The 20,424-nt window shown below is 48.0% G+C and overlaps 1 protein-coding gene across 2 annotated transcripts in view; it reads left to right on the top strand.

The window, feature by feature from the left end:
- Positions 1-20,424, top strand: part of RTN1 (reticulon 1) — a 262,796-nt gene that overhangs the window by 26,003 nt on the left and 216,369 nt on the right. Inside the window, exon 1 of one of the 2 annotated variants that reach the window (XM_014598838.3) lies at positions 13,213-13,387. The exons of the other annotated variant lie outside the window; for it this stretch is intronic. Coding sequence (XP_014454324.2) covers positions 13,228-13,387 — 160 coding nt within the window. The 5' untranslated portion in view covers positions 13,213-13,227. Of the gene's footprint in view, positions 1-13,212; positions 13,388-20,424 lie in introns of those variants that run through there. 2 annotated transcript variants of the gene reach the window in all.

Below are 20,424 nucleotides of genomic sequence, written 5' to 3'. Positions count from 1 at the left end.
AGAAATCTGGAAGGGTGCAGGTACAAAATGACAAAGGGGCAAGGGATGGATATTCCCAGGGAAACTGCTCCTGTTTTTCCAACAGTAATCGACTTATTTAGCACTAGTGAGGCCTCACCTGTAGTGTAGTGTCCAGTTTTGAATGCTGCTCTTCATGCGTCACTGGGACTTACTGAAAAGATGGAAGAGAAGAGCAATAAAAATCATTGGAAGTCTAAAAACCATGACATTAAAAGGAAAGGTAGGAAGAACTGGGATGATTTAGTCTGGAGAAGAGAAGATGGGGTGGGGATTTGATAAGTCTACAAATACAGAAAGGGTTGTTATAATGAGGGTAGTGATTCATTCCCTCTGTCCATTAGACGCTGAACAAGAAGCAATAGGCTTAAATTGCAACAAAGGAGACTTTTAGGTTGGATATTGTTAAATACTGGAACAGATCATCTACAGAGACTGGGATCATCACTGGAAGGGCTGGAAGTGCTGGCTAGACAGAATTTTAACTGGGATAGTTTAGACAGCGGCAATTCTGCCTTGAGCCAAGGGGTTGGACTAAAACGATCTTCCTGCTAGCTCCATGATTCTGTGAAGGCTGGCTTTGCTTTATTGACATACCCATATGAAATGTCAGCTTGAATCTTTTGACTGACCACTGCTTTTGATTTGTAAAAAGAAAGGATCTGTTCCTAAGCAGAAGCACATCCAAAGGAGCCTGCACAAACAGCAGCCTCCTTAAGTAACTCTGGGTATGATGCTTGGCAGATGCTTAAAAGTCAATAGGTTTCTTCCTCAACGCTTGTCTCGGAACATCTTGAGTTTATTGATTCTAACTGAACTTTTGTCTGACTCTCTTTGGGTTTTGCTTACTAGTAGGTCTGCGTATGATGTCACTCTTCCCTTTTTCAAATAACCTTTGGTTAGGCTTCTTTAGTCTGTTTACAATGCACATCACAGCACAGCAAGAGGAAAAAGCTAATAATATGCTGAAGAGCCCCTTGGAGAACTCTGCATGCTACTTCAAGCTACTATTTAATTCTCCAACGGCTTCAAAACAGATTCTGCTCCTCCCCCAAGAGATGAATCCTCACGGAGCTTCTGCTTGACTGCTGGTGAAACCCAAGCACTCAGTGTATCTAGTCCTCCCATCTCTAGCCAGTTGCCTACTTTGCTCAGTACCCCATGTTGTGTGTTATTGTGTTTTCCTTGTACTGTCCCTTGAAGGCCAAAGCCCTCATGTTCAGCACTGCAGGGTTTAGTTTGCTTGTGGCAGTTTTGTGGCGCTGGGGACTCCATGTTCTCTGCCATCAGGAGCCAGGGGCTTTCTTGGTTCCTCTCCCTCCACCGGACTGGACTGGGTCAGGTCAAGTCAGAGGCAGAGCAAGTATAAGTTCTGCATATATCTACTGAGGGTCATTGTTAAGATCCACCCTGGATAGGATTCCAGAGAGTTATGATAATAAATAACTGTTAGTTCAACACAGGGGTGTCCAAAGTGGTGTTGCTGAACTCACAACGTATCACCCCACTCCTGTACAAGTAGAAGCTGGAAGAAGGGTGGACCAGGGACTGTTTACCAGAGTCCTGATGGTTTTCTCTCTAATATGTGATATGTAAAGACATCCATACAATACATTGCTTAAGGTGGTCAGAAGTGAGATGATTAAGTGTTGCCATGTAAACTATTACAGTATAAAATTGCCCTTTTCAGATGAATGGCAATTATTCCCTCTGCTTCTAATGGTACTGTTGCTATAGATCAGAGTGTCCTAAACTTTTTCTTATTGCATACCCCTTTCCAGACTTACCAGCTGCTCATGTACCCCTACCACCAGACATTTTATATTTTAACCTCTTTAAATGTCAGTTATTATTATAATGAAAATTAAATCTGCCATTATACAATTTCTCCCACATACCCCCCAGAGATGTCTTGCATACCCCCAGGGGTACATGTACTATAATTTGGGAACCCCTGCTGTGGATGTGGAGGACCAGCTTGGCCAGGCATTTTTGAGGGCATCATCTCTGATGGCATCTTCCTTGCAACTGGAGTCCAGAAGCATTTATGACTTTAGTAGAAAGATCAAATGCTGCAGGAATTAGGGGTATATCCACACTGCAGTGACAATGTGCCATGTGCCACTGAGGAAATAAGTCCCACCTATCAGTTCCCACTCCAAAGGCATTAACCCTAGAAATGAGAGGGTAAAGATGTCCTGCTCTCCCAACTTCTGCATATGCTGGAAAACAGTTTTGAGCAGTTTTGGGGGTACCTTCAGGGCATCCTTAGTGGTTTCAATCCAGGGGTAATGACTGCAAAGCAGAAGTAGATGAATGGGGTTTATTCCTGCAACTGAGCTCTCATCCACTGTAGTATATGCATGGGTTGTGGTGACCGATGTAGGGAAAACTATGGTTAAGAGGCAGTGGAGTCTTTGCTTTCTAGGGGATACAGGCAAATTTAAGCAAAATACCAATAGCCACACTGTTTTCAGTGGAGTAGCTGTCAACCTTTTTTAAGGCTCAAAGTAGCCCTCAGAAAATGTTATCTCTTAGGTTTCACTTGCTTTATGACTACAGGAAAAAAATAGAGCAATTCTTCTGTTGCAAAGACCTTGGAGAGTCCACACAAGGTCAGAACATATTCAATGCCATGGATTCCTATTTGAAATTTCTGGGTTAATCTTTTGAATCTTACTTTCAAGGGTGCCTTGGGGTGCCGCACAAGCATCTCAAGGCACTCTGGTTGAGAGTCACTTCACTAGAAGCTATAATTGAACCTTGCTCTTGTACAAACACATGGTAGGAAACAGTCCCTGTCCTCGAGTTTGGGGTATGGATAAAGCCCTCATCACTAATGAGCTTGCTATTGCATCATGCCTTTCCTTTCTACAGATGGGAATGGGAGCACACAGAGTAAGTGATTCATCCAGGACTGGGGGTCTATGACATTTGGGAATCTAGCCTTTTGAGTCCCAATTCAAACCAAGCCATCCTTCCTTCTCAGCTGTTCTGGGGCTGGCTTGGGAATTGCTTTCTTTTTTCTTAGTTAGGTCAAAAAGCTTTTTGCTTTCTTTTTTTCTTTCTTCCTGCAACCAATTTGCCCTAAAACTGCAAGAATAAATCCTTAAGGAAGAGAAGCTTATGTTTCTATTGCTGAATCAGCTGACCTGCTCCACCAGGTTCCATGCTCTTTGCCAGTAATGCTGTTACTGAGACCAGAAACCCCTCTAGGCTCAAAGTCACTCTGACCCAGCTGTGTACTTCAGCCCCAAAGCACAAAGGGCTGTAATGGAAAGGGAAGCAATTTGCGTGTGCTTGTTTTTAGCCTTCACACACTGAAAGCCTTGTAATATCCTGAAGGTAGGGACCTGAGCAGCAAATGCTGCTGATTCTGCTGATTACAACAGGAATTGAAGTCCTGGGATAGCCAATTTTCAGTGCAGTACAATGCAGAGTGCAGGATGATCCTGTGAACTAAGAGTATGAAGGAAAAGTTCTGTTTCTCTGCACCCCATATTGGTTCAGCTCCATCCCTTGCTGGGTATAAGCAGAAAAATCTTTCCTCAGCCAGACCTTCCCAAAAGCTTGGTGAAAATCCACACTGGTGGATCTGGTAGAAGATCCACTGGCTTCCCTTTGTACAGAGATCCAGGGGTGTTTTAAAGCTTTGTGAATGCATTTACAAAATGGAGGACTTTTTTAAATCAAGCTCTTCTGTTTCCAGTTGTTTCTAAATGATGATTTTTTTTTTTGCCTGCCATGCTTATCTGTATGGCCAAACTTTGCTGTCAGAACCCCATGTGCTGCCCCTAGTGAAGTCAACAGGAGCCCAAGACAGGCACTCAAAGCTGGAATTTCACAGGCCAGTTTTCAGTCTTGATCAGAAGCTAACAATTTAGTGATGTGAGATGTATTCCAGGTCATCTCAGAACTGCACAGGCTTCAGTGAACTAAAGAAAATCCAGCCTTGCACTCTGATTGGGAGTTCTGTAGCAAAAACGCTGGTCTGCTTTATGCCACTCCTGCTACTCCCCATCTCTCTTTAACAAGCAAGCAGAGGTTCTGTGGTTACTCCTTCTGTAATTCTCTACCATAACAGTTTTTAGGCTCTTGCTCACAACCATGCAGAGTGAGGCTTGCCTTTGGAAGATGTACCTGATGGTTTCTGGCATGTGTATATAGACATATAGGTCCAGACATAGGCCTGGTATCATTCAATTGATATCAGTGGCTTGCTGTCTGTAGGTAGGGTGGTCTTAAGCAATGGGGATTATATTCTTTTTGTGTTTACTGCTCTAGATGTAGATCAGCGTAAGTCTTGCCAATGCTCATGATTTTTGGCTTTGTTCTTAAAGTCTATGTTTTGGGAATGTGCAAAACTTAGCTCATGAGAGTTGGCAGCTCATGAGAGTTGGCAACACTGAGCAGTGGTGCTCAACCTCTGGCTCATGGCCAGATCCAGACTCTAAAGTGATTGAACCCAGGCCAGGGCATGGGGCAGTGGCAGTGCTGTGGCAAGGAAGTTTGGCACCCTGAGCAAAGCCCGCAGCAGCCTGCCCTCTCCCCGCACACAGATCCGGGGGGCATATGCCCCCCATGCTTGCCCAGGAGTGCACACAGTGGTGGGAGCTGCCTTTCCCCTTTCCCCACACCCTGCAAACAAGCTGCTCGCAGCTCCATCTTGCATCCCACCCTGGCCAGGCAGCACCTGTTGGCATCCTTTTGCGTCGGCACCTGGGGTGGTCACCCTGCTCACCCCCACTTGCTACGGCACTGATCGGTGGCTAGCAACCTCGTGTGGCACGTCTCCTTCCCTGCTCCACACCACGTCACTGATACTCTCTGCAGCTCTCTCTGCTCTCTTCCTCCCCACTCCCCTATGGCAAGCGCTGTTTTTGCTAGAGGTAAGTTCTCATCCTTTCTTCCTCCCCTCCCTCTGCCACTGGCATCCACCTCCCCCATTCTCTTCCCTCTCCACCTACCAGAGGGGAGTGTTGTCCCACGATACAGACTAGTTGCAAGCCCACAGCCTGCCACTCTAAATGATTGAGAACCACTGCTGTAGCGCAATGCCCACACAGTGACATTGGTATAAATCTATAGTAAGAGTACATGTTGCCTTTAAAAGGGAAGCCATAGGTAACTTCTGTTAGATACTAGGTTTCTCTTTCCTTCCCTGGAAGACTAAGTTTCACAACATGATGGTGATGAATCCAGGTCTCCTTGCTGAGTTCTGTATGCTGTTTTAAGGCGACTAATTGTATACAGCCCATCTTAGTGTGTTTGGGACCCTGTATGACTAAAACAGCAGGCAATACCATATGTGCTAACAGAAGGCTAATGCAAACCAACTGGTTGACATCCTCAGTCTGTGTGCTGCTGTTGGTTCTAGAATATAGCTTATAGCCATGTTGGTCTAAGAAGCAGAAGCAGATGAAACTCTTGTGCTAGAGGTGATATCTTTTACTAGACCAGCAAAATAATAGCAAAATAAATGTCTCTCTTTGGGTGTTTTCTATCTGGGAGAACTTTTACAATCTTTGAACTCTCTTCTCACTGGAGATGGGTGTTTGGACCCAAAAGCTTGCAGAGAGAACATTTTTGCTACTATTTTGTTGGTCTAATAAAAGATTGCCCCTAGCACAAGAGTTTTGTCTGCCTGTGGTTCTAGACCACACATGCATTATTGTACCAGAAGAGAGGGAAATCTGTCCTCATTCAGTCACTGCCTTGCTAACATAATAGTCAGAGTGAGTGCTGTGCAATATGGCCTAACCAATAGGGACCAAGACTCAAAAGAAACACTGCTATTGAACACGTGCCTGGCTTTGTTTTCTGATGTAATTAATGACAAACTTATACTTGGAAGTCTTGCAAAAGGTATTTCTACATTCTCTTTCTATTAAGTGATGTTTATCTAGCAGGCTTACCTTTCAGAGCTTGGGTTGAGTCCCAAGCTTGAGATCCTGCTGTTTTGATTGGTGGAGCCCATCCACCAATCAGGAGGCAGCAAGAGAAATAAAGTGGGGAGGGGGAGGGGAGGGGGAGAAGAGCTCTCCCGGACCTGATTGCAGACCGTAAACTGTCAGGTCTGGAAGACGTCAGGGGCGGAGCCCTAGAGCGTATAAAAGGAGCTGCGTGCCCAGCACAGGGGCAGTGCAGCGAGGGACTCAAGAAGAGCAGAGCCAAGAAAAGCTGGGGAGCTCTGTCCCAGCGGGCAGTAGGCCCAAGGTTCCTGAAATTGCCACTGGAAGAGCAGCCTTGGGAGCGGTGCGAGACCGCTCGGGCTGTTGACAGTGCATAGGGACGGGGCACGGAGACCCGGCCCTGGAGGCAGTGTGAGACTGCTCGGGCCCATCACAGTGTGTGGTTCGGTGCATGGAGCCCAGGCTTTGGGAGCCACAAGCGGCGGCTTAAGCCTGCAACCCCAGAGGGCCAGCAGGCCACACAGTGCACAGGGTGGTGCACGAGGTAGTGGAGCCAGGGAGCAGCAGAGGCTGCTTGGGTTAGCCACCCAGTGTAAGGACAGACGGCCAGAGCCTGAAGGGCCTGGCCTGTGCTAAAAGAGCCCTCAGTGTTGAGCCAGGGCATGGAGAAATAGTAGTACTGCAGCAGGAGGCCCAGCACCCAGGAGCCAGCAGCGGTGGCGCAGCAGCTGAGAGGAGCTGAGCCCTCAGTGCCCAGTGCGGGGCACAGGGTGGGGAGGAGCCCAGCGGCGCGGGGGAGGCCTGGAGAGGCGCTGCAGCAGAGGAGACCCATCCCTGTGCTGTGCCCTGACCACCGCCACCTGAGGGAACGTGAGTCATTGGGCCCTTGGGTCCCACAGGGGAAAGATGTTTGGGGCGGGCAAACCCGGAGAAGGGGCTGGGTGAGCAACCCCCCACCTAGTCAAGGCCCTAAGGGGAGGGGCCCCTGGTGCTTCTTGGATACCCACCAAGGGCCCCCATTGGAAGGAGGACTATCTCGTGCCATGGGCCAGGGACTATATTAAGGAATAGATGTTATTAAGATTGTTCATGTTTGTGCCTTATATTTTGTAATTGAAATGTATGGTGATGTATGGTGTTGACGCTGCTAAAATTGTTTTATTGTGATGATTAAATAGTGTTATTTAGGGTTTGACCTTGGTTATAGGTTAATGTTCACTGTGTAAATATATGTATTGGATATTTAGCTTTATGATTATGTATATTATAACTCAATACATTGTATATCGTTAAGAACTTTGGGCTTGGGCTAATTCTATAGAAGAAAGAGGGATCTGCTTGAAATTCTGGCATCCCCTTCACAGCACCCCCTCCTGCCTACCCATCCCATCCGATTGAGAATAAGGCACACCCTTGGGTGTACCTGGGTTGCATTTATAACTTATTTCCAGAGGATACTGAGATTACAAACCATGGGAGATGCTGTCTGACCCAGGCATCCCTTCCAAATGTTTCATAGATTCATAGATGTTAGGGTCGGAAGGGACCTCAATAGATCATCGAGTCTGACCCCCTCCATAGGCAGGAAAGCGTGCTGGGTTCAGATGACCCCAGCCAGATGCCCATCTAACCTCCTCTTGAAGACCCCCAGGGTAGGGGAGAGCACCACCTCCCTTGGGAGCCCATTCCAGGTTTTGGCCACTCTAACTATGAAGAAGTTCCTCCTAATGTCAAGTCTAAATCTGCTCTCTGCCAGCCTATGGCCATTATTTCTTGTGACCCCCAGGGGTGCCTTGGTGAGTACAGCCTCACCAATTCCCCCCTGTGCCCTCATGATGAATTTATAGGCAGCCACAAGGTTGCCTCTCAACCTTCTCTTGCGGAGGCTGAAGAGGTCCAGGTGCCCTAGTCATTCCTCGTAGGGCTTGGCCTGCAAGCCCTTAACCATACGAGTGGCCCTTTTCTGGACCCTCTCCAGGTTATCCACAACCCTCTTGAAGTCTGGTGCCCAAAATTGCACACGGTATTCCAACTGCAGTCTGACCAGTGCCCGATAGAGGGGAAGTATCACCTCCTTGGTTCTGTTCGTCATGCATATGCTGATGCATGATAAAGTGCAGTTAGCTTTGCTGATGACTTCGTCACACTGACGACTCATGTTCATCTTGGAGTCCACTAGGAATCCGAGATCCCTTTCCTCTTCCGTGCTGCCAAGCAGGTCATTTCCTAGGCTGTAGGTGTGCTGGACATTTTTCCTCCCTAGGTGCAGCACTTTGCATTTCTCCTTGTTAAATTGCATTCTATTGTTTTCTGCCCACTTGTCCAACCTGTCCAGGTCTGCTTGTAGCTGTTCCCTGACCTCCGGCGTGTCCACTTCTCCCCACAGTTTTGTATCGTCCGCAAACTTGGACAGAGTACACTTCACTCCCTCGTCCAAGTCACTGATGAAGACATTGAAGAGTATCGGATCAAGGACCGAGCCCTGCGGGACCCCACTGCCAACGTCCTTCCAGGTCGATACTGACCTGTCCACCACCACTCTCTAGGTACAACCCTCTTGCCACCCACTGGACTGTGTAATCATCCAAGTCACAGCCTCTTAACTTGTTCACCAGTATGGGGTGGGACACCATATCAAAGGCCTTCCTGAAGTGTAAGTAGATGATGTCAACCCCTACTCCTGCATCCAGGTATTTTATAACCTGGTCATAAAAAGAGACTAGATTAGTCAGGCATGATCTACCTGCTACGAACTCGTGCTGGTTTCCCTTCAGCATAATTTTTCCTGCTGGACTCTCACATATGAGCCTTAATAATCTTTTCAAAGACTTTGCCAAGGATCTGGTGGTGAGACTGACTGGCCTATAGTTGCCTGGATCCTCCTTCCTCCCCTTCTTGAAAATAGGGACCACATTGGCCCTTTTCCAGTCCTTCGGGACCTGGTCTGTGTGCCACGAGTGTTCAAATATTCTTGCCAGTGGCTGATTGTGAGGGTTTATTTTCCCAGGGCCTATATATAAAGCAGCTACTAATACCACCATACCCATGAAACAGTGGGAAAATAAGTCCTTTTAGTACAAGTAAGATGTGCTGCATCCCGATGCTCACTAGAGCTTTCTTGTTTTATTAATATCTATGTAGGATGGTGTTTGCTCCAGGCTTACAGAAGAGAACTTTTCTCACAGCTTCCTTTCATGAGTGACCAAGGACAAATTCACTGAAGCCAGGCTTTAGCTTTTGTATTGTAGATTCAGCATTATCTGTGCAGTTTGCCTTGAGTAGCTCTCAGCTTGTAAGCTCCTTGTCATAGTGGCTATGTGGCTTGTTTTTTGGGTTTTATTTTCCTGTTTCTGTACAGTAATCTACATGGTTTTGATCATTTGGAACTTAACACTCACAATAGTGCTCAGTGCTATTCTTGGCATGTATGAGAGGTCTCTTCCTTTAGAGGTTTCTATACCGCTTTATTCAGACTTGGGAGCTACCAGAGTCAGATTCTGGCTTGAATCCACCATCCTTCTGCCTGGGGCTCACTTCGATGGTTGTTGTTAGTGGCCTAGAGAGTCAGGAAACCTTCTAAGACCATGTCCAAGCCCCCTCAGTTTGTGATATGGCTGACTGAACAGTCTTCTAGAGATGACCATATTTGCAGCATGCTTCTTCTCTCTGGTTTTGAGCACGTCTATCACTGCAGCTACTATAAAAGTAACACATGCCCTGTTGGAAAAAAAAATGCAGCCAATCAAATGGCAAAGTGAGTGGGTTTTCCCTTTTAGCCTGAAGCTCTCAAGGCTTAGAGATTGCCCTCCTGGCTATAAACTCAGTGTCAGAGAGTTAGAAGGACCTCAGGTGGCCTTTGTAGCACCGGGGCTCTATCCTGCTAGACTAGCCTGGGGCTGTATCACTTGAGTTTCCTTTCCCTTTGCCTTTCTGGGCTCAGTGGCCTACAGGTCTGTTCCAGTATGAGTTGGACTTGAGGAGGGGGTCACAGTCTCTGGTGACCAGCAGAGTCCAGTGGGCCTGTGTGGCAGGACTGTATAGATCTTGCAGGCATGGCAAGGACTGATGTCTTTGGAGTGGGGAAGAGGGACCTATTCCTGCAGTGTGGGATGAGACAATCAGTCCCCCTTACTCCTGCCTGCGGAGAGGGAGGAATGAATGAATGGTTTGAAAATGTGCCTCAACTGACAAGCCCTGGCTGCTGCAGTGTATCTAAGGATACTTCTAACTACAGTGGCATTGGCACAAAGGACCACTGATTTGGGGACCTTGGGGGCAGTTGATTGGGGTAACTGCTCCTGGCTTTGCCCCTGACTTGCCACACGGCAGGTTCAGGAAGCCTCCAATCCTTCAGGTGACCAGTGCTTCCAGCAAAGAGCTGGAGGGGGTTTTGCAGGTGGTGGGAAGAGCTGCCTGTGCTGTAGTGAGAGGCGCTTGATCCCTCCTGCCTCAGTTTTCCCCATCTGTATGAGCAGGATGTGGCGGGGGTGGGGTGGGGGTGGAGTTGTGCAGCTCCTTGCATGCTGCTGTGCAATTCCAAAGCCTGCTGTGTTGGAACAATGCGACCCCTAGATAGAAGGAATCTATCTTCCCCCTCCTCACCTGGGAGGCGAATCGGTCAACAAGCCAGCAAACGCAAGGGCAAGGAGGAGAGGCAAACCCAAGCCCCGCCAGCCTCGTTTGACATGACAAAAGTATCGTGATGCCCCTTTCTAAACCCATGGTGTGTCCACACCTTGGATACGGTGCCCAGTTCTGATCCCCACACCTCAAAAAAAGATATAGAGCTAAAGAGGGTCAGAGAAGAGCAACAAGGATGATCAGTGGCATGGAGGGGCTTTCCTCTGAAAGGCCAAGCCTGCTCAGTTTAGAAAAAAGATGCGGGGGGTATGGCGTTTACAAAATAGTAAATGACAAAGAGAAAGCCAATAGGGACTTCTTATTGACTCTCTCACAACCCCAGAATGTGGAGTCACAACATGACAGGAGCCGGTCGTTTAAAACCAACAAAAGGATGCTCTTTCTCCCGCAGCGTCCAGCCCAAAGGGACCACCCTGCCTAACACGATGCAGGATGACAGGGGTGAAGATGAATATAGGCCCACCATTGGCGTGGATCTTGTGAGGGAACATCTTGAGAGGCTGGACCCCCATAAATCAGCTGGTCTGGATAGGTTGCACTCAGGAGTGCTAAAAGAACTGGCAGACATCATAGCGCGATCACTGGCAAGGATATTCAAGAACTCGTGGAGCTTGGGCAAAGTACCTGAAGATTGGAAGAGGGTAAGTGTGGTGCCCATCTTCAAGAAAGGGAGGAAAGAAGACCCAGGAAAATACAGGCCAATCCCTGTTTGACCTCAACCCCTGGGAAGATTTTGGGAAAAATTATCAAAGAAACCATTCTTGACAGGCTAACAGAAGGCAACATCCTGAGGGACAACCAACACGGGTTTGTTGTGGGTAAGTCTTGCCCGACCAATATCATTACCTTCTATGACCAGGTGACATATCACCTGGACAAGAGGGAAGAGGTTGATGTCATATATTTGGACTTTAAAAAAGCCTTTGACCTGGTGTCCCATGATGTCCTCCTGGAAAAATTGGGCAACTGCAGCCTCGATTAATCCACAGTCCGATGGCTGGAGAACTGGCTCTGAGGTCGGACCCAGAGAGTGGTAGTTGACAGAACTGAATCAACATGGCACTCGGTGACTAGTGGTGTCCCCTAAGGCTCTGTGCTTGGACCTGTACTTTTTAATGTCTTCATAAACAATCTGGACATTGGTGTCAAAATCACACTGGCCAAGTTTGGTAACAACACCAGACTTTGGGGGAGCGTGTCCACACTTAAGAATAGGCTGGTGATCCAGGTCGATCTTGAAAGGCTTGCAAGGTGGGCGGATGAAAACCTGATGGCATTCAATATGGAGAAATGCAAGGTGCTCCACCTTGGGCATAAAAACCCACATCACACTCACAGGCTCGGCAATGCAACACTTGTTATCACCATGACCAACAAAACTAGGGGGTCATGATTGACTATATGATGAATATGAGCCACCAAAGTGATACTGCAGCTAGCAAAGCAAATAAAACCCTGGCTTGCATCTACCGATGCATCTTGAGCAACACCCAGGATGTCATCCTTGCACTGTACTCGGCCTTGGTGAGGCCGCAGCTGGAGTACTGAATCCAATTCTGGGCTTCACAATTTAGGAAGGATGTGGAGAAGCTTGAAAGAGTCCAGAGGAGAGCCACGCGCTTGATCAGAGGGCAAGAGAACAGGCCTTATGAAGAGAGGCTGCGAGCCATGAGACCCTTCAGCTTGGAGAAGCGCAGGCTCAGGGCTGACTTGGTGGCAGCATATAAGTACATCTGGGTGTGCATCAGGATCTGGGGGAACGTCTGTTCACCAGAGCACCCCAGGGGATGACAAGGTCCAGTGGTGACAAACTCCTGCAAGACCATTTTAGGCTGGACATAAGGAAAAACTTCTTTACTGTCCGAGCCCCCAGGGCCTGGAACACGCTCCCCTCCAAGGTGGTGCAAGCACCTACTCTGGACACTTTAAAGAAACCTTTGGAAGTTTACCTTGCTAGGATCCTTTGACCCCAGCTGACTTCCTGCCCCTTGGGCAGGGGGGCTAGACCCGATGACCTTACGAGGTCCTTTCCAGCCCTAGTGTCTATGAAATCTATGAAAGCGCGGAGCTCGCAGCCACCGGCTGTGGTGGAAGCCAACAGCGTAGCCGGATTCATCGAGGGACTGGACGGTGCTTGGAGGAAGGGGGCATCGGTGGCTGCAGAGCCTGGGTGCGAGGGGACAGCCTCTGCCCCACAGCCTCCTGGACCTGAAGTGCTGGAGCTGCAAGCGAGAGAGGAGCAGGGGGGTTGGGGAAACACTGCTCAGCCCCAGCTTCCTCTCCCTTCCAGCCTCCACTGGCCGCCGGTGGGGAGGCCTGCGGTCTGCCCCCCTCTTACGCTCCGATCTGCGACTCCTTCCCGGGCAGGTTTGCAAACAAGCACCGCAGCTCTCCCACCGCGGGGGGCTCGGCCTGCCTGGGGCTATCCCGGGCTGCAGCTGCCCCGGGCTTCCCCCCTGCCCCTCTCCCGGGGCAGCCGCCGCCTCCTGCCCTGTGATATGCCAGCCACAGGGTGACGCAGGGGCTGCGCGGATCCAGCATTTCCACCTGCGTAGTCGGCGCTGGCAGCAGCAGCAGCAGCAGCAGCAGCTCCGCGCCGCCGCCCGGCTCCATCCCCGCCGCCCCCGCGGCTGCCGCAGCCTCTCCCGCCGCCAGCATGTCCGCGCCGCCGGCTCCCCGCGCCCCGCCGGCCGGCTCCGGGGCCCCGCGGGCTGCGGACGGGGCCAGGCCGGGCGACGCGGGGCAGCAGCAGCAGCAGCGGGCGCTCGGCGCAGCCCCGGCGCCCCCGCCCGTCGCCATGGCGACTGCATCCACAGGTAACAGGGTGGTACCCAAGGATGCTCACAAAGCGCCCGGCCTTCCCATATGGGCTGAACCCAGGGACATGGGGTGGGTTGGACCCAGGGGTGGGCACGGCGCTGCGTGCCTGGGTTTGCCCAGGGCTGCTTTTTCTTTCTTTTTTTCTTTTTGATTGGGGGTGACCCGCAAATGGTGGTTGGGGGCTGCGGCTTCGTCCCATCCGTTTGTCACATTTGACAGGTGCTCTGATTTCACTCTGCTTTGGGGCTGGTGCCCAGGGGGGCGGGAGCCTCTTCTGGCAGATGCGGGGCTGCTGCTAAGGCACCTGTTTAAGAAACGCAGAGGGTTTCTGCTAGAATTCAAGTGCTTCTCTTTATATTTTTCTTGATGGCACTTTTTCCCCTCTTCCCTCCTCCTTCTCCATTGCTAGCCCGTGGGGGAGTTGACATGCCGTCTTTGCACTGGGGAATGGGCTGCTCTGATTTAAGTGCCCATCTGCTGAAGAAGAGGGAACCCCCTTTTTGGAACTTGAATGTATTCAACTTGTCTGGACTTTAAGTTGGGGGGGGCAGGGGCTTGAGCTATAAACTAGTCATAGTTATGCAATAACTGCAGAGGCATTAGGCACTGCATTTTGGGTTGGGTCCCCTCCTGATCCCTTGCAGTCAGAGGCAGCAATTCTTTGTGCTTAATCACATGCGTTATATGTTATATGAACATTTGCAGACAGCTCTGTTGCAATACTGCATCATTCCCCCTCTTTCCGGCTTTCCTAAGGGGGTGTGTGCTCAACATGGATGTTTTGCTGCTGCCTTCCTGGCTCTTGGTTGCTTTGGAGTTCAGTAGTGCAATGGGATCTAACACCCGTTGGCTGAGGTGGAAAACACTTCAGTGTTTTTATAGCTTTGGACAGGCTGTAAATCTGCTGATGCTCTGCTTATTAGCTAATCTCGGTGGTAGGTTGTAGAACGTGACTATACACTGGCAGGGAGGCAGATGGCTTGAAATGTGAGGCCACTCTGTGGTTTGTGCTTATAAAAAGGGCATGGATGGGGGTTTCGAGGTGGGTTTCTCTCAAAAGTATAATTGCACAAAGAGAAACCTCATGCTCTGCCTGTATTCTCTAGTGGAGACGAACATGGCAATCTTGAAGCTTAGAGTATATAAAGAACAAAGAAGGGTGGTTTCTGAAATGGTATAAATCTCTACTAAATGGAAAAAGCTATGGTTTCACTATGCAGTGAAAGCTGCTTCAGGTTTAAATTCATCCATCAGACTCAGACATTCTGAATGCAGTGCATTAGGAAGAAAGTGGCTAGCTATGGGAGAAAATAGGGAAAATATTGCTTTTGGACTTCTCTACAAAAGGGCTTAGCAATAGATTTATTTGTGCCAACAGTGGGGAGATGAAGGGTAGGGGGAGGGAGGGAAGCAAAACTCAGCAGTACAAATGCTATCTGAGGTTTACTTGTTGGTTGTTGCAGACTGATTAGACTTCAAATTAACAAATTAGCATGATGCTATTGTGTTTTAAATCTCTTAAATTCAGTATATTTTAATTTTTATCGTATAATTGAGAAAAGGGAGGAGGAGCTGATAGTACTGGATAAAGCAGCATCCCATTGAATGTATCCGCTCATCCACGCCTGACTCTTTTTTTTTTGGTTGCTGTTATACTTCTTATGATTTCCCTGCTGCAAAACCTGGATACGTATGACTGGTTATTTTATTTTCAGTTGCTGAATAAAAGGTTCTCCTATATTGCAGAATAGTAGCTTTTAGTTTGCTAAAATCAGTTCAGTGTTACTGCTTATTGAGAGGTTTCCTGCTTGTTTTACCCAGTCAAACAATTAGATGGAAACCAAAAACTGGGGGGTGGGAGGGGGGATTTGACTGGCATAGATGGAGCCAGAGAAGTTGGCGAAGCTAATCGTCACTAGGTAGAGAGGCAGCAGGGATAGTTCATGGAATAAATGCAAACAAATAAAACAAAACATGGAATGACCAATCTGTGTTCCAGCTACCTGCTTAGATGTTATATACCTCCTTCCCAAACTCTTGATCTGTTACTTTTATCTGCCAGGTGAAATGCTTTTTGGGGTAAGAACTCATATGTACTAGTCATTTCCCTAATACATATAAAATAAATACATAAAAATGAATAATATCAGCAATTGACTATTACCTGGACAACCCTTCTTATGAGCCCTAACACCTTGCAAGCTTTCTTTTGTTTGAGATTTTGTTATAAGCTTGAAAGCCAGCCAAGGATTGTCAAAAGATGAGGGCATATTTTCCAGCCAACTCAGGGCTCTGTTTTGAGCCTGGCTGGCTGGCTTGATATCAAAACTCGACCGAAGGGTTTTTGTGTGATTGAGGAGTGAAGCACAACAATTCTTACAGGGGTTTCAGTCCCTTTTCGGGGACTTCCATTCAAATTGGTATCGACTGAACCTGAAAAAAAGTTCATATGCGTTCGTGATGGGGGGAGAGAGAATGAGAGAGAGTCGTGCTTCATAAAGCAATGATAATTAGACCCTGAAATTGGCTCAGGCAAAATCTGTGCTTTGGGAAACTACAGGTTTCGCATCTGTCCTTTCTACTGCATGGCTGCTATATGAGAAACTATGGAGGTGAATCTGTGTCCATAGAGAGTCCAGATGAAAGAGGTGAGCTGCTTTGGTTGTTGCCCAGCACATCAGTTGAATGGCTTCTCCTCTTAAAAGCACTACCAGCTCCATCCCAAAAATGTGGGTTTGGTTGAGGCCGGGAAGGACTTCGGGGCTGATATTGCAAGGATTAAAACAGCAATGCAAGATTTTTTTTTCCAGCAGTTGTATGTTTCTGAAGAGAGCTCCATGCCACCCAATACACCATCTGGACACGGGTTCTGTTATTTATTTTTATACATTGACAGTAATTAAAATTCTTTGAAAATTTATTTCCAAATATATTACACAGGCTGATATTGAGCGTTTCCTGGGATAAATACATCTGGCTTCCCTCAGGAAAACAATGACAAGACGTTGGAGGTAGATTCAGTTGCCGGCACACAGGTGCGGTAGAGGGGTGTGAAGGGAAGAGGGCACAGGAAGTCCTTTGTGCCCTCGCTGCACCAGCATCCTGTGAGAACAAGTACAGGTGGGTTTGTTCAGATGACAGATACCTCCAGTGGGGCACAAGTGAAGCATGGCCTCCCTGTCCTTCTGCACCAAGTGGTGGAATGGGGCCAGCCCTGAAAGATCCCTATATCCCACGGCTAGAATAAAACCATGCACACTGTAGACCTGTGCCCCACGGCCCAGTTGCTGGGGTCTGGTAAGAAAGGCAGTATCTCAGATGCCTCTTTCCCCTTAGGCTTCGTGTTTGTGAACAAAGGATTGAAAGTGAGTCTCAAATGTCACTGAGGCAGGGAGGCCTGGGCCTGAAAGGCTGGAAACTCTCTGGAGGGAAGGGGGGCAGCTAGGGTGGCCATCAAAGAGGACAGTCCAGTTGTCCTCTGTCCTCTATCGATATGAAACAGGACGCCTTTATGTCTGCTATTTTTCTCTTGAAAAGAAAAAAAAGAGGACATAAGGCATCAGGTTTCTTATCAATAGAGGACTGAGTAGCAGAAAACTGGACTGTCCTCTTTGATGGCCACCCTAGGGACTGCTCCATGCAGCTTAGCGGGGTGTTTAATGACAGGAGCCGTTGCTCTGGGGTCCCAACCAACACCACCGTAACAGTGCATAGCTGGAAGAAGTGCCACACTCCTTCAAGCAAATAACCCAGCAGCAAGGGTGTAAGTACTGGGGCTTGCCCTGCCACCACCCCTGCCTCTCCAGCAGAGAGGAGACCGCTGCTTCTTCCAGGGAAAGAGAGGTTCTTGTTGCTGTTCTGGCAGGGGAGTGAGGGACACCGTGGTGCCAGCACTGTACCTAGACTCCTGGCAGCTCTGGGCAAACTTTTAGTATTGGGCCCCCCTTCACCAGAGATAATGATAATAATAATCAGACAACAACAAAAAATTACCATTTTTGGGCCCCTTTTCTGTCTGGGCCCCAGGCAGCCATCTGGTTCACCTGTGCTTGTGTCTGGCTCTGCATGATACTATACTATGTCCCACCTTCTTAAGGATGCTTCCCTTGCCAGTGCTTCTGCAGGGGTCAGGGCTGCAGGACAGATCCACCAAAGGGCTCGGTGTTTCCTTGGCTGCACCCTCATAAATGGCGTAGCTACTTCTGCGGGCTCTCCTAGGACTCTGGAGGCATCCAGCCCGCTTGGGATCTCTGCAGGCAGAATATCTCTTGGGCTCCAGGTGCCGCAGTGCCCTTCTTGCCCTTCTTCAAGTGGTGGTGGCTGTCACATCTATACTGCGACGCAATTAGTCTCACCTGATTCCTTTTGCCCAACGTGATAAATGTTCCTCGCAGAAAATGCAGCGCAGCCAAAGCCTGCAGGAAAAAGAGAGCTTAGATTGGACAGGTCAGCTCATATATCAGTCCATCCAGTCTTTCCCATCTAATTACCCAGGGGAATGAGGGCAGTGCAATTTTGCAACTTTAGAAAGAGAATTTAATCTGGTTTTCAGGGCAGCAGCATCTTGGGAAGAGAGACGGTTGGGGGCTGATCTTGTATTCCTTTTCAGGGAGAACTCCTGTTGGAGTCCTTAAGCTTTCCTGGGATGTGGGGAGGGGTTGGATCAGGGCGCACAGATCCACGCCTCGCAGGAGCGGCATGCTTACTTCCCAGTATGCTCTCATCCACAGATTGCTGATGTGAAGTTGGCTAGAGTCATTCCCACTCTCTCTGAGGCTTGATATTTGACATTTATCTCCAATTTCCCCTGCTTCTTTCAGCCATGAGTGACTATGTACTAGCACAGGGTTTTTCATGTCATGAGTGCTAAGCTATGGGGATTTATTTATTTAAAAAAAAAAATGCTTTTAGAACAAAGCACACTGTGAACCCACCCTACAAGCCATCTTCATTAGGGGACCTAAAACATTCACTATAACTTCCCATGCATCCTTCAAAACTTATTTAAAGACCTCAGGCCAAATATTCACCATCAATGAATGATCACAGTGGACTTGTCCATGCTTATGCCAAGTATATCATGTGTGTGGGTTGTGCTGAGTAATCAAATTGAACAACCCCAGAAAACTTCAGAAATATCCCTGTACATCACAGAGGTGAATCAGATAATCTAATAGAGCTTCTTGTCAGCTTTTTCCTCCTCCCCCTTCCCACCCCCCACCTTTATGCTATGATGTGGTACAGATCTTTCAGATGTCTTCTGTTTTGGATCATAGCGTTTGTATCTCTTGACTGTTTATTGGCTTGCCACAGAACAAAGACTTTGGAACAGCAGAACTCCTAGTGACAATGCCACCTTCTCTGGTTGTGCCTCTGTCTCCTGTTCTGTAAAATGGGAAGAATGATCCCTTGACCCCTTTGTAGAGCAGTTAGAGGTTGATAACTGAAAAATTGTATGTAAGAGCAAAATGTCCTTGCCTTTAAATAAAAACTGAACTGGAATATGGTTTCCTAAGTCCATAGAAATCAAATTTGAGGAAAAAACTCTCATTCCCATGCCCCAGTATAGGAGTGGTATCACTCTGATACCAGCAGTCTGTATACAGGCAAAATTTTGTTATGATATTTAACTAAACTGCTGACCTTAAGCGGGGTAGGGGAAGTGGTCAAAGCCATCGGGTCTTACATTGACACAAGTTATTCAGCTTACAGGATTGGAACTGAATTGAGGTGGGAGACAAGAAGCACTGTGAGCTGTGACTCACTTCTGATGCAGGAATCTCATCACTCAGTAATGCAGTATTTTTACATGCAGGCAGAAGAGCAGGGAGAAGGAAGGAGACCAGCTTCTCATGTCCTAGTTCCATCAACCTATGGATTTCAGGATGTCCTGTAATGTACTTTTAGTTTAGCTAACTGCCTAGGCAGCAGGCTACTTCTGCAGCTTTAATACCCCAGTGGTTGGGGGGGAGGGGGGATCTAATCCCATTCTTTTGGAGCAGCAGCTACTTCAGATATTTTCCATTGAGTGATTTGCATATTAAATTAAAGAAAAACTATTGAGATTTGTAACTGTTCTGAGTTTTTTTCCCTCCAATAAGTGCCAGCATGAAGTGAACTAGCATCTACAATACTGTATAGTGAGAGGAAAGGGAGTGGGAAAGAGGGAACTCAGTGAATGGACGAGGAAGGAAGAGTGGTGCAAGCTGATGTTGTACATGTGGTAATGTCTGTACCAGACAACTGTTCAGATGCTCACTGTGCCACAGTATCGAGTGGAAAAGTGTGGGTACACGCCACTAACACAAGACACTTGCAGTCCTTTTCAGATATCCAGGCATCCACCAATACGTTGGTTGATAGCTTTTGCATCCTAGGGCAGGTTAGATACCTTTCAAGTGAGCGGCTTAATGCATACATCAGTTCTTACTTACTGATCAGTCAAGACTGATTCTTTTTCCTCCGAAGTGGGGCAAGAGCACATTCAGGTTTACATTTTTAATGCAGCACTTCTGTTCTCTCATCTATTTCTGTCCTGGATTCCCTTCCTAACAAGTAGGAACACTTTACAAATGCTGGGCTTTCCTTCTTTTAACCGAAGGAGTTGACAGAGCAAGAATCTCTTTCCCCACCAAGTGGTAAAGTTCTAATTACAAAAAGCAAAGGTTCACAGAAGTGTATGCACAGTATGATTTCAGTGCTGGGACAGACTTTTGCATACGTACTATTTCAGGTTCTAGACAAAGTTTTTCTTTAGAGTCATTCATTTCCTCCTCCTTTCTCTAGTCATCTAAAGCAGGTCTGTCAAACAGAGTGACCAGCGGCTGAACGCCCTCCACCAATATTCCCCTCCCATCTGTGTGCCATGTTAGGGAGGGCATGTGTTGTACCACTTGGTGGGCTCCTTCTCCCTACACTGTGCTACTGTCCTCACATGCTGCACTATGTGCCCCCTTGCTGTACCATGCTGGTGCCCCCATGCCATGCCATGCCATGCCATGCCATGCCATGCCATGCCACGCCACTCAGGGTC

Source organism: Alligator mississippiensis, chromosome 2 (genome assembly GCF_030867095.1).
Source record: "Alligator mississippiensis isolate rAllMis1 chromosome 2, rAllMis1, whole genome shotgun sequence".
NCBI classification, from domain to species: Eukaryota; Metazoa; Chordata; order Crocodylia; family Alligatoridae; genus Alligator; species Alligator mississippiensis.
The sequence above is the reverse complement of the archived record's forward strand: the minus strand, read 5'-3'. Positions and strand labels throughout refer to the sequence as shown.